Below are 18,102 nucleotides of genomic sequence, written 5' to 3'. Positions count from 1 at the left end.
CTGACTTTGACTTATGATCTCCAGTCACAAAGAGGGAACCAAGGAAAAATCTTAAAGTCTGTAGGTATAGCACTTTTTGTTAAACCCAAACTGGCCTAGTTAAAAGAAATGACACTTTCAGACACGAGTTTGTCTGCATCTTCCAACCATGCTCGCTTTACTCTAATGCCCTTTAGAGCATCAGTTAGACCAGAACTACTCCTGAAGCTCCTCATCTGCTTCTAGACTGGAGGCCAAACTCGGTGTAGAGTTCCTACAAGAGAAACCAGCCTGAGCTAGAGAAGGTATCTGTAAATCATAGCCTAACTCTGGCCTTCTAGCACACCAAAAAGTAACTCACATGTTCACCTCATATCAACTCACCTGTATCTCATGTTCATCCTACTTGTGACTGCCCTCTCCCATTAGACCCACTAATCAGTGTCATTTTTAGGAATATTTAGTATTTTGAAAAAGACACATCAATGCAGATTTACCAAGTTCCATCATAGTTTCTTAGTTTTCAATATGTTATTTTTTCATCTAATTTCATTCAAGAAATTCAAATTTACTTGAGCAAGTGCAATTACTCATTAGGACACCTGGAAACCAGGTACCCTCAGCAACCACCACACACAGCAAGTCAAGAACACCATTTCAGAAAATAATCCTGATAACAGAGGTAAAAGATAACAGCATCACCCAACTTCCTAACCTGAGGATTACCTTACAGTCTTCAGGCAGAGGCAGGCTGAGGGGAAAGCCATTGCCCACCCACTGGCCAGTGAACATACCAAGACACTTCCATCTTTGTGAAACGTCTGTCCCCAATAGCTCAAGTATTTGTACAGTGAAGGATGTTCAAATCCTGCTCCCACAGTAGGAAATAGAAAGTTAGTTTCCTAGCTTTAGTTCAAGTCACATAATTTTTAAATGAGAAGGGTTTCTATATTTCTTATTTCTGATCTATCACCTTTAGCTTCTTTCCCAGATAAAACTAGAAGCCAATGTTATCATGTGCAAACACTATTAAATGGAAACTTGCTCATCTCAGATTCAGAAAGCCTTTCTATAGTCTTTAACTCCACTGTTGTCAATCAAAAACCTCATTACACAGGAAACTGAAGGCAAATAATCCTTGTATAACAAGTTTTTGATTGACATAAGGTTTGTTAAACATGGCTGTAAGATCAGAGGTTCCTGACGGGAAGAGGAGATGGGTGAACAGTGCCACTTACAAATCTGGAGTTAATATTACAAGGGTAAGAGAAATCAATTCTGAACTTCTTAAAACAGGAAATATTATTTTTGTAATTATTGGACTTCAGTGCCAATTGGTGGCCTATCTAGCAAACCCCCACAGAGCTTTTTAGTTAGGCTCATGGCTGTGAGTACATATGTGCATGTATGTATATGCACAAGACAGCAAACGGCGTGCTTGGGTCACCAAGACATTAAGCATTTATAAATCAACAGTGGATTGCCAAGCTTCTATGCTGTATGTAAACCCACTTAATCCCTATGTTTGCAGGGTTCCTCAAACCCCCATAACACAGCAAAGCCACTGAAACAGTAGAGCCTTATTTCAATCAGTTCAGTACAGATCACATGGCCTTATACAAAATCTTTCATGACACTATATGGGTGAAACTACAGACCAGGGGATTTCCTACAGGTCACTGTACCGACAGCAGTGGCTCACTGCATAAGGACTACAAAGGTATCACCTGGATCATGCAGGACCTTTGTGTCAGCCTCTCTTACAGCTACAGCATTAGGCACCAAAACCTAACAGCTCTGTTCATTTCTCCCTGTCCCTCCTGCACTCAAGGGTACACAGCAAGTGTGTGAGGCATAGCGGTTTCATGGGTAAGTCAAGCTAGATAAAATTATGAGTTCTGGCAGATACTTCCACTCATACCACTTCTCTTATAAAAGCAAATAGTTTTTTAACCCACCATTTTGTGGGAGAAGCTTGGAGGAAGGTTTTATTTTCAGTGGCTTCTACTTTTTTTTTTTTTTTTTTACACAGCATTTCTTCATTTCTCATTTGAATGAAATTCACTGCTCATTATGTGCCAGGATGTGTTACACAGACCAGGATAGCAAAAGGGCTAAAAGCACCTCGATTCCAGCTGTGACACTGGAGTAGCTGTACACAAGGTCCCCGTGGGTCTGAGTTTTGAGGAACCTGTTAATGGGTAGAGCTCTTACTGCAACTCAGAAGGCTGCTGCAAGAATCACTGCCAGGAGGCTCGACACGATGACATACAAGCTTCTTTGTTTTTAATGAGGTCATCCCATTCTCAAGACAGACAATGATTATTTTTAAATTTCAGCATAGAAAAACCTATCACTTTGCAGACAAATTTTCTAGGACTACAGCAATCTCCTCCTCACAAAAGCTTTTAAAAATAGACTCCTACACATTTATTACTCAACTTGGTGATCCAGCCCTCAAACACACCAGGGCTATTCGTCACTATAGTAACTGTTTTCCCTGGGAGCATCTTCTCTCACTGCAGGGAGAACTGCCTTTGGAGGCTGGAGGTGTGGCAGTAAAGAGGCCCTGCTTTACCATCTTGCTGGCAAAGTTTTCCTTGCGCCGTCACCACACACCTGGGCACGATGAAACACTCCCTTGGATTCCCACTCCAACTGCAATTTAGGGAAAAGGTGATGAGAACAGCTCATCCCTAACAGCCAGTATCCTCAGCAGTGACACAACAGGCAGCTCTGGGCCAAACAGCACCCTCCATTGCACCAAAACCTCAGCAACTGCAGTGGGTTTAGAAGGGGAGACCTCCAAACCAAGGGGAGCAGAGAGGAGTAATTCAGGACCACCACAGGCAGATAAGAACTATGAATGGGAAAGTGCTTTCCAGGTAACAATGAGAAGACTTCAAGAAGTGATCACAAATTTGACAAGCTTCTTAACTATGTTCCAAGGAGTCTGATAAGAGATCAAATATGAGACTTCAAAGTTTTGGAAGCCAGACATTATTTCAAGACCCACACAAAGGCACAGTCACTCTAAACTTCTAGTTACCCCAAACAGATGTCACTTCAATGACTGTCAGTGTGTACAGCATTGCAGCCTGCTCCTGGTCTTGCTGTGATAAAGGATAACTAGGAACAGAACTACACCCCTTACAGTAAAAATGGGGTCAAGTCTGAGAAAAACAGCTTATTTACAGTTGTTGCTGTAAACCAAACAAATTTGCTTAAACTATAATGTAAACATCATCAATAACAATGCCTTAAAAAAACAACACAACATCTCAAGTAACTCAAGACTGTAGAGCTGTTTTCTTTTCAGAAGTGGTTTCCTTCGTTGCCATGGTTATTGAGCATCATCTCAGTCTCCCAAAGATCTTTCATCTTGCATCTCCTCTGGCCCCTGATGCTCCATGCACTGGACCACATCTGGGATAGCAAGCCCAAAATCTATCCTCAGAGCTTATTTTCCAAGCTATTATAATTTTAAACAGTTTTATTTCCACTGAAGAACTCAGTGATGTCCTCTACTGCTTTTTGGCCAGGACATGAGAATAACCCCTGCGCCTCATTCAGGTGATCTTGAGTTGCCTGTACTTTGCCAGTTTAGACCCTTTACTTCTTTTGCATGAGTGGGTAACATCCACATTCTCCTTTTTCTACAGAAATTAGTCACAGGCTGCCCAAGTAGATTCTACACAAAGCAGACCAGAAGACACCAAAGACATGTGAAGTCAGGCAATAGACTGTATTTCAAGCATTCCAAACACAAATACATTTAGACCTTTAATAGTAATACATTTCTACTACTGAAACAGATTCACAGAAGCATTGAGCTATATAATACACAATTTACCATGCCACCAGCCACAGCCTAGTTACGTATCAATCTAAGTCAGCTGCTTGCTTGTTCTATCCACTTCTGAAAAGGCTTGCATGTTTACAAGCTCTACTTTGCACACAGTGACAGTGTTTGCCCATTCATTTCTTTTCAGTACAGATCATTTACCCCTGGAAGCAAAGAACTACCAAGTTATTTGTGAGGTGAAGACTATCAAAAACCACTTACAGATTTTAGATCATTCCCAGAGATTAACAAACTGGTTCTGCTAGCAGGAGAGAGGCAGGAGGTCAGTCATACCTTCTTAATCACTCAAATGCAAAATTCCTGGGATAGTTCAAGGTTAAGAAGTCAGGAAATGGGAGTTGAGGCTTCTCACAACATTAACTTGCCTGCCAACCTGTATATCCTGCATGCTTTCCTGAACTGATTAAGCAGAAAAGATATTAAAAAGGTACAGCTTGATGAGAACAGTGCAACACTACTAAACTAAAAGCATGCAAGAGTTGGAATTTAACTGTGCAAGTAATTAAAATGTCTTCAGTTTTAAATAGTTGAGGTTGTTTTTTAAGTTTGCCTTCAGTTCTAGGATGAGAAGCAGCCTTGCCACCTGCACAGCCTGAATAGATTAACTCAAACCAAGTAAGCTCTCTCTCCACTCGGAGGTTTGACTGTTCTCAAAGAAGGGGACTGCCTGGTCACTTCACAGTAAGGGGAAAATTGTTTACCAAACATCCAGACAGAGTAGTTAGACTAGTTTCTTGACATATTTGGGAGATTATGAATTGGAAGGCTTGTCTCTGTTCTTACAGCCTGCACTCCTACTTCTCTGAAAGGCTGCCTGTAGTGTGGGTGGCAGCAGTTTACATTGGCAAGATGCCTCAAGATAAAGAGGTGTATAGGACAGACTCCCCCGCCTCAGTACAGCTCCTATAGCAGGGAACCAATAGCTACTGCCAGAAAAATATAAATACTTGAGATTTTGGCAATGAGCTAAGTATTGAACAAGTGCTGTACCTCGGAGTTCAGGATGGACGGCAGCATGCAGAGACAGGCAGTGACAGCAGAGTAAGCACTGGGCTGACCGTTTGGATGTCTCTAAAGAGGAACAGATTTGTCATTCATCCCACAATCGGACTTCATTAGGCACTGAATTTTCACTTCCTGTATGCTGATTAAAACCCTTAATTCTTTGAGAAGCAATGCATGTTGCTATATTTCTTACCAGCATGTTCTATCTCTACTGTGAAAAAGAGCAGTATGACAGCAAATACCTCCTGCAACACTACCAGCTCCTGTGGCCTTTATTCACATGGCATTTGAAGTGGGAAAACCGACAGCTCGAGGATGGCATCGCTGGACTCTACCCAATGTAGAAACCAAGCATTGCTAGTATGGGAGCTTATTTAGAAAGGGGCAAGGGAAGCACAGGAGGCTGGTTTTACGTGCACATAGCTTGCATGCTGCTCTCTGGTTCACCTCCTACTAGCACTGTGCTAATTGCTAACTCCATACAGTAGCTTTAGCAGGACTGTCTGCTTGCTATTTCTGCATTATAAATGTTCATATTGAGTTATATAGCTATTTGATGTTCCCAATCCCAAACAGCAACATTAGCAGGCTCTTTGTTCTGCATCACTTGCAGAACATAGTCTAGGCAAGCAGCAGAGCATCACCACAGCCTCTTCCGCTCTCTTCTCCAAGACAGATCGACTGCAGCCACTTAGCTGTTATGCAATGCCTAGATCAGTTCTGGAAACATTACTTCACTGCTCTCTGATCTGACAGCAGCCTGTCAACTTGGAAATCTTGTCCAGGTCCAGATAGAGCTGAATCCAGCTACACATAGGAAGCTACCAAGTCAAGCGAACCCCAGAGGCCCAAGTGCAGTCATAGGAGGACACGGGCCCCTTCAATGCCACTGTAAACTCAGCAGTACCAGGTATGAACAGGAATATTTCTATCTGCCTGTAAGAATCAGAGGAGATGCCTGGTCAAGATCATCTTGGAGCAGTGGAAAACACAGAAGAAAAAAATCCTTCTAGTTGCAAAGCAACTGTGCATTAAGGATACAGAACACATACTTAAGCATAAGTACTGCTCTGCAAACTGTAATCCATGCCATATCCTTTAAGAGGGGCAAACCAAAACTATTTCAACAGACTCAGCCTTGCAGGTTAGCACTGAAGATAGCCTGCGGAAATGAAGGCACGGCACCTCACCCCTCCAAAGAGGAGAAAGCCCAGGTTACACTGCACTCAGCTCATGGATGCAGCGACTGCTGAAGCAGCTGGAATTCACAATATCAGATTTACTATCTACTACTGGTGCTATTAGTGTTGATGCAATGCCTTCTCAGTTCCTGAAGAGTCATACTGTATAAAAATAAACAAAAATGTCAAAACAAGAACAGATGTCTAGAACAACCTTGGGAGAATAAAGCTTTAGGAGATGTAAAGAGTTAGAAGCATAAGATAAGAGTAGAAAGCTAATAGGTTTAGTACCTTTTTCATCCAAAGTGACAAAGCCTTGATTTACTATGTAGTTAAGCCACAAAAAAATTATTCCAAACTGTGTTTATAGACAGAACTGTACAAAGCACAAAACTTCAGTACTTCACACACTCCAAGGGAGTCAATACAAATCAACAACTACTGAAGTATGCTCGCTCATTTGAGGACAGCAGAAATGAGATTTGCATCATCAAGTGAGTTTAATTGATTTACTCTTACAAACATAATTTATTTTGCATGATCCACTATCAATATATTCTGCCAACAGATTAAAATTGTGTTCACATGGAAATTATAACGCCCTTTGCTCTTTGCATTCCCCTTCCTCACCTATCCTGCACAGCTTAAAGCCCACTTGCAGTCCTTCTGCTGGCTCCAAAGGGGCACAAGCAGCCTGCTGAAGATCTGCAGACCCAGCACTCAGCTCAGGAAGAAAGAAAATAGTCCATCTGCAGAGAGGCACAGGCCCAAGACTCAGGGACCACAGCTCAGATCAAACTGGGAGGACTATGGTTTTGGTACTGTCTACTTTCAAGATGCTGGAACAGTGCCACTAAGGTGAAAGCCTTCTTCATCAGGTTCAGGACAAACACACATTTCATCCCAGGCAAAGCCAAACACATCAGCACCATGGTATCTTGAAACTGGGATACTGTCCACAGCAGCTCTTGCAATTCCCAGCTGCCAGGTCCGGGGCGGTGAGCAAGATCCCCGTGCACAGGGAGTCTCCACAGCTGGAGCGTGTGTGACACCAGGAGAGCTGCCCACTCCCGCCCGAAACACAGACAACCGTCTCCTCCAGGGACACCGTGCTCGTGGGGGACCCTTTCCCCCTTCTTTGCAAAGAACTTACACAGTCACAAGAAAAATAAATGAGTTTTCCTAAAGAACTCTAGATTGGTGCATGAGATTGAGAAAGGGAACAGTCACTCTTGAATTCAACACAAGTTTCGTTATACTGAGCTGCCCTGTCTCCTGACCAGGAGGAGCATTTTAGTCTTACTCAAAATTTCTAAAATTTGAGACAAATCCCAGAAGCAACATGTCAATCTTCAGAATTCAAGGGAAAACTCCTTATGAAAAATTCATTTCCCAAGACTGTTTACAACTCAAATATTATTGCAGGGAGTATTATCTGAGGATCTCTATGAACATAAGCTTATGGATGCAATCAGTATCAATTGCTCAAAGAGGATGCAAGTAGAAGGGCTCAGCAGTTAAGTACAAGCAATAAACGATATCCTGATCACAAATTATAACTGGTTGCCAAAAAAGCAAGGTGGTATCTTTAAACGTGTGTGCGCATGTGTGTGAAAGTGTCATATTTACCATGGGGTAACTGACAGTTATTTTGCTGTAAAGGCCTTGTGGAGAAGAGACTGCTGTATGTTTTAGCCTGAGGCAGTTAACCAAGTTTCTACCCAACGCAGCACATCATAATTTTTTAAGTGTCCAACAGACCTTTACAGAGGTACCAGGTATCAAAAGCTTTAGTTATTCCTCAGTTCAAAATCCACAGCATTTCTTTCCACTAAGCAAAGACTCAGCATAGGTACTACTTCATCACTGCTGCTCACACTCCTTGCTGTAGATATGTCAGAGACACACCTTACCTAGTCTTACTATTAATATTTAGGTACTATTTTACTTTAGTGTGTAAGAAAGGAGTACAGGAACCTCATTCCAAAGGAACAGTCTTCCTCTTTCTAATATACTCTGGTGAAGGTGACTAAAACCACCTTAGACAGTTTGTTTCTTTTTGATATTGCTCTATTCCTACTTCTCCCATCCCCACTTCTTCCTCATACAACAGATGTGAAAAACTCATCTGGACCTTGAAAGATTATCAACTCCTGACAGTCAACTACTCTAAATCCCTTTGGAAGCAATAAAACATACTTTGAAATATTTCTCGTAAGACAAATTTTCTAGGCAAAATAAATCAATTGTTAATGGTCTTAGCATATTATCTTTGGTGTGCTAAAGCCTCTCACTTACCAAAATCATTCTTCTCCACAGTCAGTCTCTTGCTCTTCCAGAGAGCCAACTCTGCTAGCAATGCCTCCGAAGTTTGGGAAAAAATAGCAACCTTATTCTGCATTTTAAAAAAAGGCCAGATTTAGAGCACTCCCTCCCAGGAAAGAGCAAAAGATTGCAACTGTTTATAAAACAAAATAAAATCAGAGTAGCCCCTGAAGAGTAAATTCTGGTTTTGGTGATGATACAAGAACCTTGCTGGCATTGATGTGATCGTACAGGAAAGTTTCACCTCAACAGTACTGGCCATTCACCACTGGAAGACACAGAGCTAATGAGGACATACAGGACTTCCTACACCCTTGCTAAGTGACTGAGATTCAGGTCCTTGGGAGAAGACAACCAGCATTCTGCTAGGTCAAGCTGAGAGCAAGCCGGTGGTCCTGCAGACAATTCACTCCTCAGAAACCCAGGTCACAAACTCTGCACTGGAAAGATGTAGGTTGCTCGGCATTCAATGATCCACTCCCCTCAATTTATATTGGAACTGAATTCTGTACCTCATTCAAGCTCCTGGCTCATATGACAGCAGAGACACCAGCTTCAGTATCACCATACTAACTGCTCCACGTTAAGAAGCAACAGAGGTGAATCTCAACAGAACAGGTTGCATTTCACCCCAGCCTGACAAGATGAATAACTTCAAATGCAAAAACAAAGATGCTACATTCATCTTAAGTATCATGGCAAACAAAAGCTGGGGTTATGGTGTCAAGCTCGGATCAACAAAGAGGCTGGCTAGCAAGTGCACCAGTTTTGAGAGCAATGGTGTGTTCATGCCATCCCGTGCTTTGCCCTGGAACAGGCTGTGGACACACAGCATATTCTCTGTAACCCAACTAGATATAGCACATGCCAGCCTACCAATCCTGACAACTCCACCACTCAATAGGACAAAATACTACTTCCATGAGAGCAGAGGCGACGGCAAGACTACTCACTGCACTCCTCAGCAAGCTGACTCGGCTCATTCAAGTGGGAGACAAGTCTTCACATATAAGAGCAAATGGACTGTCCCAGCCAGCAGGAGCGAGCCAAGCTCAGTCTCCATGAGCAGAGGCCATACCATTTCCACAGTAGCTAAAACCAGACTTCCCAAGATCATTAGCACACATCCAAATTCCTAGCACACATCCAGATCCTCCAAAACTGAAAAGGGTCTGAATTTGATAAGCGAGGCAAGATTTTTGCCCAAATGCTCTAAGCTAAGCATTTAGAAAGGAATTACCTAAAAGACACTGGCAAACACCTGAATTCCTCTATCAAAAAACACACAGGACACAAGAGTAAGTTCATCTAGCCATGGAGAAAGAGGGTTTTTATTCTATCTTTGTCAAGACAAAAAAAACCCTACAAATTTTAAGTATCTGCTCCCAAAGTTGCAGCACAGTCTCAGCAATAAAAGTGCCACAGTCACAGTCAAGCTGTAATGATACTTAAGATTTCTTCAGCAATGCAGCATTTATCATTTTGCAGCACGTATTCACAGTCATAGTAGTAAGTGTTGATTTCTTTTTTGCACTACAAGGGTTGCTTTTTCTGTGCTGTGACACTTTCCTGGGACATGCTTCAGGATTAAATGCACCCAAAAAGCATTTTAAAAAAGGATTGATTTCTAGGCAATGCAGTTTCTTAACCTGAATCAGCATGTGACTGCACAAGGACACGTGCTAGTACAGAGGAGGAAGGGAGAACTGTGTCAGATCTACAGCACAAAAACATCAGCAACTGAGCCAGACTAATGGTTTGCTGCTTCCATAAAACGCATCTCTCCCACTTCCACCCTACGCACCCTTTCTTTGCTCCTCTTCCCAGTCCAGCAGCGCTGCTCTCCCCTATCATACCCTCCAAGCCCTCCCAGAACCCGCTTCCATTCAGTAACACAACAGAAGAGTACCCAGACTTTTCTGCGGAGTGAATTTACAGCTGGGTTAGTGGGACTCAGCAGTCGATAGCATGCCAGCAACAGAGGAGTGTCAGGAACAGAAGCAGTGCTGGGGAAAATCGCACCACCCCCCTCGTTGGTTGTGATGAGCTGTCTGGCTGCTCACCAGATTCCTGGGCACCAAACTCGTAGATGAGCTTCATCTGCCATGGAATCGTAATTAAAACTGGTCCTCTCGAGTGGCCCATCTTCTCCAGCTGCCAGGCTTTGCCTTGCTACTGCCTTCAGAGTCGTAACTACTTATAAATGAAGTGCATAGAAACAGTCAACTTTAGAAGCTGGTCCCTTAGATTTACACACACCCTCAGATCACACCAGCCCTGCCAGGGGACCGACAGATGCCCTGCTGCCGACTGCGGGAAGCAACCTCCTGAAGACCTGACAAGGAGCTGTTTGTTGGAGCTCTGTGCAGCCACAGCGCTCGCTCTCAGCCCGGCCAGGCAGCACACTGTGCGCAGCACGGCCAGCGGAGGAATGCGCTCGCTGACTGCACCTTTTCATCTCGATAAGGATTTTCAAGGTCATGTTCGCTTCCCTGTTGGCTCCTCCCCAGCTCCACTGAAATCCCAAGCACGCAGCCCTGGGCCCTGGTGCACATTCCCACCCTCTGCGTCTCCTGGACACCGGCACAACCTGTCGCATTCCTCTGCAGCAGCAAACCCCAGCCGTCCTGCTTGCTCGCAGCCAGCTCCCTGAGGTTCGCAACATCTCTCTCCCAAGAGCAAACAGGCACAGCACTGCAGTGGCACCTGCTTCACCAGCAGGCCCAGCAGTTCCCGTGCTGCAGGGTCAGGATAATGCTGCAGTGAGGCACGTGACCAGCAGGATTAACATTTCTGAATTAAATATTTCATATAAAAACATGTTGCAGCCTGGGCCAAAGCCTAATCAAACTCACAGCCCAAGAGGAGGGCTCTAGTCGTACTTTATGTTGTGCACGCTAAAGCACATGGCTACATGACCCGGTGAGCCTGTCTTTAAGGGTGCTGTGTGGAGGCTGCCTTTGGGGACAGCCCGTCGCCCTGTCTCCACACCCCAGAGCAGCCAGCCAAACCAGCCCAGCTTGGCGGCCAAGGGGGAAGAGCAGCCTGCCAGCCCAGGGCTCAGGGGAAAGGCAGTGGTGATGGTGCTGGGCCTGGGAAGGCCCTCTCCTGCGGGCACAGGGGATGCAGCCCCCTCTCCTCCGCCCAGCAGTCATCGCCACATGGATACAAGAAGCTTAAGGACCCACATACACTCCCTACACCACGTAAGATTTCTAGATAACTACTGAAGAATCATACATGCTGCCTGCTTACAAAGCCAGCTAATTATACAATCTGTTAAGCATGTATGCACACACAACAGTGCTTTGAGTCATTAGAGGACGGGATTTATACTTCACTGCACGCATCTTGCTCTTTGTGAGTGCGTGCCTGGATACAGCCAAAATGAACACAAGTATCTGGAATGTCTGCAGCTCGCTGGCCAGCACATCTGAATACAAAGCTGAGCCCTGCGAGAGTCTGACTGGCTGCGTGTGACCCCCAGTTGCACATATTGCTCCCCCAGCGATGTTTAAAATCCTTATTCCCTTTTTACCATGCTGAGCATCTGAAAGCAGACTACGACATAATGTTTAAGCCATATTCTGAAGCTGTAAGAGTGATGTTAGCAAGGAAAAAGCAGCAGTGCAGGTGATGGGTTGTGAAGACAAAGAGCTCAACATCGGAGCCAGCAGCTCTGCCTGCCATAATGCGGCTGTCCCGGGTTTAATCCCAGCAGAAGGGCCCTGGCACTCCGGCGGGCAGGGACCTCGGTTCCTATGGCAGCAGCCACTCCTCGAGGGCCAAGCCCACGCCAGATGGAGATCCCTGTCCTAGGTGTTTGCCAGACAGATAATGCCCTGGCACATCAGAGATGCCGTCTCTTCCCTTCCGTCATTTTATCTTCATTTACTAGTGCCTGATTCTGCTCCAACTGAATTCAGGCAGGTTGACTGCAACACGACAGCTGTCTCCAGAGCAGCCCAGGCGTGGGCCCAGCAGCGCGGGTCCGCAGCGCAGGCCGGGGTCCCCTCGCAGCAGCGGCTGGCAAGGTGAACGGCAAGTGGCACTGCACAAAGCCACGGGGCTGCAGGCAGAGAGGATCTACCTGTGCTCAGCACTTCGGTTAGCTTCTCCTTTTATTCCTGTACTCATTAACAAAGCATTTGGATGCTTTTCATGTAAAAATCGAGAGCAATAGCTATGGTTTTTCATGGATTATATGATGTTTCTTGCATTTCTGATTTTTAAAAGAATTTCTTCTGCTGAAGATTTCACTTCAGCTTCTCAGGTCTCCAAATATCCAACATTACCTGCAGGTGAGCTCTACCCCGCCTAATTCAACTGGCTTCATCCCCATAACATGGCTCCATCCTACAGAAAGACCTGTCCTAAGGAATCGTATACCCATACCTTATGCTGTACTTTCAAAGTCATGTACTCCACCCCAGATTTTCAGTTTTTACCTTCTATGCATTGCCATTTAGCCTGATTACTTAACATGAACTCCAAAATAGAAGGATTTAAAGCATTTGGTGCATAAGGCACAAAATATTATTTAGGGGCTTTGTAACAAGTCAAGCCAAACCACCTCCATTGCATACGTTTATCTTCTCTGCAAGTCAGGGGATGCAGCAGGCACCAACTCTGTAAGAGTTTCAGGTTTGTCTTCGAAAAATGTGAGTTAGTCAAAATAAGCTCATAAAATCTAGTAGAGACCACAAAAACCTAACAAGGTACAGTAGGAAATCACATTTTCCTTTATGCCATATCAAGTCCCAGCACCTGCTTCTCTGTAACAGGGTATTTTCTCCCAGTTTTCAACACAGGGGATGTAACAAGGAAAAGCAGATGGTATAGATACCCCTATGCTCTCCTCACAAAATAAGCCCACTTGTAAGGCAACCTAGCAAACAAGTCACAGGATCTGCAGGTGCTTTAAGGCACAAGACATTTCACTCCTGAGATTTTCTTGTGGGGCATGAAATGCCCTGGGTCACCAGGGACATGAGCCAGAGCACACCCTGCCTTCCCAGGAGCAATGGGACGAGAGGCAGCATTACTTTCCAAAAAGCCATGTTTAAGAGACGAGTTAATTATCAACTCAATTGCTATGTGCAACGCTTTTATACGTCCACCTTGCTCACACAAGAAAGTACTAACAAATTTGAGTATTTAAATCACTACCACTGGATTTCCAGGCTAACACATCCACAAGGAGATGCTCACATGTCAAGAGATGTCAAGTTCCAAAACAGGATGTCTCTCCACATTTGGGTTGTCCTCATCACCAGTTACTTTAAACAGTAACTTTCCTTGAAATTTAGAGAGCAAAGTTCTGAAAAACAAATTACTTGAAAGCCAGTCTTCTCCATGCACAATCCAAATCCTGTATAGTTCATACTGTTAGAAAGACATCCTTGTCCAGCTTACCTCAGTCACATTTTCCCTTCTTCCACCCACTCAAAAAAGGAAAAATCCTGGGATTTTTTCAGACAGTGTAAAATACTATTTTGTTCCAAGATCCCTCAATAACATTTTTTTTTCTCCGTAACTATCATTTTTTGTAGCCTTTATAGCTGCCAGAGGATAAGAAGCAGCTGAATGAGTAAAACCCCATTTTAGGTCTTACTCAGTGAAAACCAGTACTTGTAGCAAGATACTTCAGGTAAAACTAAAGCAGCGGGGAGGTGGGAAGTGTTATCAGACCAGATCTCTGCGGATACACACACCCCCTGTAAGGGAGCTCAGGGCAGACACCATGTGTGCTGCTCTCCAAGCAGATTATGCCAGGCACTGTGCAAATTATCAGTTGCCTGATCTAGTCTCAGCTGTAGCTTGTTTATAACTTACTGAAGCTGTTAGAATACAACCATCACTGTTGCTCAAGGCAATTACCTAAAATATCTCAGCTATTCATTTCCATCCTTCTTTTTAAGTCAAAGCTGTGTTTAATGGATCTGACATTGTGCCTTATAGCACTGTACATCTGGTCTTAAGCAAGCCATCACAAGAGCTTACAGGTTTAAAATTTGCTGCTTAACTACATACTACTTCACCATCAGCACCTGAATGAAATGCAACTCCCATCCCAGTAATTTTTCAGCAAATAGTTTCACTGAATTATCCATTTTATTCATTTCTACCCAAACATTAATCTACACCATCAATACAGAATTCTGAATGTGTACATTAACTTACTCCTATCAGCTCAGCTAAATAAATCATTATCCACAGTTCAGCTCATCTACAAAGACCAAGCTGAAATTCTCCAGCAAACAAAATATTCCCGTTGCCCTTGTCTAGTATCTTTAAGCTAACCTACGGACTGATCCAGAGAACCAACTTGCTCTCAAGTTCCAAACAGTGACGAATCTGCAGAACTATTAAAAACACAGACCTTACTGGCAGAGATCTTTGAACACTCCTCCTTTCCATTAATAATGTCCTTTATTCAATGTCCTTCTAATAACTGCCAAATCAATGGCATAAACAGATGCTTCTACTGTTCCAGGCCAGAGAAGACAAAGGACAGTCATACCGCAGAAACTGAAGTGCTTGGGATGAACGAAAGATGACACTGAAATGCTCTCTAACAGCATTTCAGAGAAAAATGTTGACTGTTTTGCTAGGCTCCGGAGCAACCACATGCTGAGCAAGGCCAACATGCAGGTAAAATGGTGCCTCCAGTTATGCATGCCAAAGATACAGGGAGGACATCCAGAAAGAAGCACACACCTTTTTAGGTGTCACCTTCACAGTGTCGCAGCGGATGGAATTACAGCCACAGCGCAGCACTGAGAAAGCATCAATCTGATATTGAAGCTGTCTGCTTTGAAAGACAAACTACAAGTGACATGACTGCCTCGCTGAACCCATGCTTACCACCCATGGTGCCAGGCAGGCACAGCACAACTCACCAACTGCAGCTCAGGAGCAAGCCATGACTTCTAGGGAAGTTTTGCAGGAAGGTCACTCCCAGGTGCAGGTCACTGCTGCAAAAGACGGTCCTTGGGCCATTTTGACTTACTGCAGCAGCAGAAACTGTGCCCAGAAAAACAGGGAGCAGTCTTCTGTGTGCCAGCTAGCTTAGTGAGGAGACGGATGGGCACCAGGGCTGAAGGAATAGCCACCTCCCACGGCAGGAAGGCTCAACTGCTCCCCAGCTTGCTCCAGCCTGGCCAGTGGGGCTTGTGCTCAGGCCCAATCAGACCTCCAGCAGCACAAGAGGGCAAGATTAAATGATGTACTCTAGCCACAACCAAGCTCTAGGGCAAAGCCTTTTACCTTTTCCACCAGCAAAAGTACAAGTGGTTACAGTACTGTAAGCAATGGTTCACTGTCCTCTTTTGAGATGGATCCAGAAGCAATCACTTATGGTACTAAAAAGGGGTAGGGTGGGGGGGTGGATGGCAAATTAACATCCCATCCAGCCTCTACCTGAGCAGTGCTCATTTAAAAAGTGAGGTTTGTTAATAAATTAATCCCTTTTGTTTTTCCTCATTAACATATAATACATAATATTGACATAAAACCAGCTCATACAGCCTCACAGTAATCAGAAACATCATGCCTCACACATCAGCCATTCCCCTGTCTGCACCTGAACCCTGGGTGAACTGTTGTCCACCATATATAAAGCCAAGAAGTCACCCGCTTAGGGTTCAGTTTAAGGACTGGGTTTGTTTACCCCAATTTTGTCCTTTCTATGGAATTAAACCAATTCATATTCTTCAAGTACCCAGTGCTGCATTTTCATCCCCTTATGTGACTAGCCACCAGCTTAGACACACTGATGCTCTGACATGGCAGACAACAACAAATTCTCAGTGCTCATTGTAAAAACAACAACTTTTCACAGTTACCTGGAAACATTATTTCAAATCAACCAAAGTACAGCTTTGTACAGCAGAGCCCCTGAGCACCAAAGGGACATCACCTCTGCTACATGCCTCCCTGATCACAACACAAGACAGCAACAGGGAATCCAGGGCTCTTCTCTGATCACCAAGGAGCAGAACCTACCTGTGACCGAATGAGAAAAACAAGTAAACAGGACTAAAAGGGCAATTTGTTACACCTGTGCCAGACAGAAAAATGCATATATAGTCCTTAGTGAATTGAGTGCATTGCCCTGTTGTATTGTTCAGTTGAATCAAAGCATCCCAGAAGTGGGCTGTTACAAAACAGAAGCAGGGAAGCTAAATCAGACAACACAGCTTTCAAACAGGGACTAACCTCAGTGGGGAGGAAAGAACACGAGAACTTTGCGGGCTTTTTCTGTCCAGCATGGATGTAATTTATATTCTTCCCAACGCAAAACTGATGCACAAAGGAGGAAGAGCTCAAAGCTACAAAAAAGAGCAATTCCAAAATGAGCCATCAGGAACACCAGGAAAGAGCTCAGTAAGCAACACAGCTTACTTTGGTGATGGTCCAGATACAAGAATAAACCACAGCTTTCCCAAAGGGTAAACAGGGAATTTAGGTTGATGTAACTGAACATGCTTACATCCAGTTTTAAGAACTGAGCAAAACTTCAATCCAAAATAAATGTGGTTCTTTATTAACTGACCATAGAAACACAGAAACACCTGCCATCACAGAAGTCCAATGCTACCTGGCCACCAGTCTGCTGCACAAGCAAAGCAGCTGGTGAATCTAGAGAGGACACAGGTCTGCTACTTCCAGCTGCAAAAGCATCCTGAGGAAGATGAGGGCAGGCATGGAGCACACAACACAGTCACATGGTTCCCAACCTCATTTATCACAGTAGTATTAGAGGCATACGCCAAGTCTGTTCTTTCAGCAGGATGCCTGTCAGTTGCTGTCCCATTTGCAGCGTATCATTTAGTCCGATGACTGAAGGGCAAGACAAACCAGTCACATCACCCCACCGCACCCAGAAACTTTGCACTGTCACAGAGCATGCACCAGCCGTAACAACCCAAGTTGCAAGAAACAGTTGTTCTACAGCAGTATTATTCCCCACTCACGATGTTGGAAGGTGTATACTTTAACACTTTAAAGCTTTTGAAAACCAAAAGCATCAGCAACAGTGCATTCATATTCATTTTTTTTTAGTGTTATCTGAAGAACTGAGGGTACATCCTTTAAAGGCTTCACTTGTACAAAGGCTACTTCTTTCAGACATAGGCACTCCAAGCTCTATTACTAATCTGCCTCCTTCCTAACCTACAGGATATGAAAGTTTAGACAAAGGTATTTGACATTAAAACCAGTTGAGAAAAACAACCTAACAAGTTTCCAAGTCTATTTGCTTTTCTTAGCATGATAAGCTTTACAATATTTCTTGCAAGTCTCTGCTTCACATGTTTTGTTCAAGACTTAGTGATTATCCTAATAAAATAATGCCCAAAGCACACCAAAAATCTTAGAGTGAAAATTAGAGTATCAGATCTATTACACCATGCAGCCTTTCCCCTCCACTGGAGAAGCATTAGAGCCTTTGGACATCTCATTTCAACAAGAAGGTTATTTAGTTCTAGAGTTTGGAGTAAAGTATTTAATCGCTAAAGGATTTGCAAATTACACATGAATATGCATGTAGCACTTCTCACCATGACATAAATCCTATTGTATATTTATGAATGGATTGCTTTGCCTCTAGCTTCTACATGTATATAAACACAGGTTTTAATCTTCAATTCCTTCCTCCCTCCCTTCTTTTTAAGGAGTTGCTTAAACAAATTTGCATTTTTGGAATCTATTATCTACAGTGTATTTCTTGCCTTTTTTTAAAAC

General features: G+C 43.8%; 1 protein-coding gene across 2 annotated transcripts in view; it reads right to left on the bottom strand.

Annotated features, from left to right (window-relative positions):
* Nucleotides 1-18,102, bottom strand: part of WWC1 (WW and C2 domain containing 1) — a 73,639-nt gene that overhangs the window by 43,441 nt on the left and 12,096 nt on the right. The window contains exon 1 of one of the 2 annotated variants that reach the window (XM_074838652.1): nucleotides 10,419-10,491. The exons of the other annotated variant lie outside the window; for it this stretch is intronic. Within the exon in view, the coding sequence (XP_074694753.1) occupies nucleotides 10,419-10,462 (44 nt within the window). The 5' untranslated portion in view covers nucleotides 10,463-10,491. Of the gene's footprint in view, nucleotides 1-10,418; nucleotides 10,492-18,102 lie in introns of those variants that run through there. 2 annotated transcript variants of the gene reach the window in all.

The sequence above is a fragment of the Strix aluco genome, chromosome 13 (genome assembly GCF_031877795.1).
Source record: "Strix aluco isolate bStrAlu1 chromosome 13, bStrAlu1.hap1, whole genome shotgun sequence".
Lineage (NCBI taxonomy): Eukaryota > Metazoa > Chordata > Aves > Strigiformes > Strigidae > Strix > Strix aluco.
Note: the sequence above shows the minus strand (reverse complement) of the source record. Positions and strands in the feature narration are given on the sequence as shown.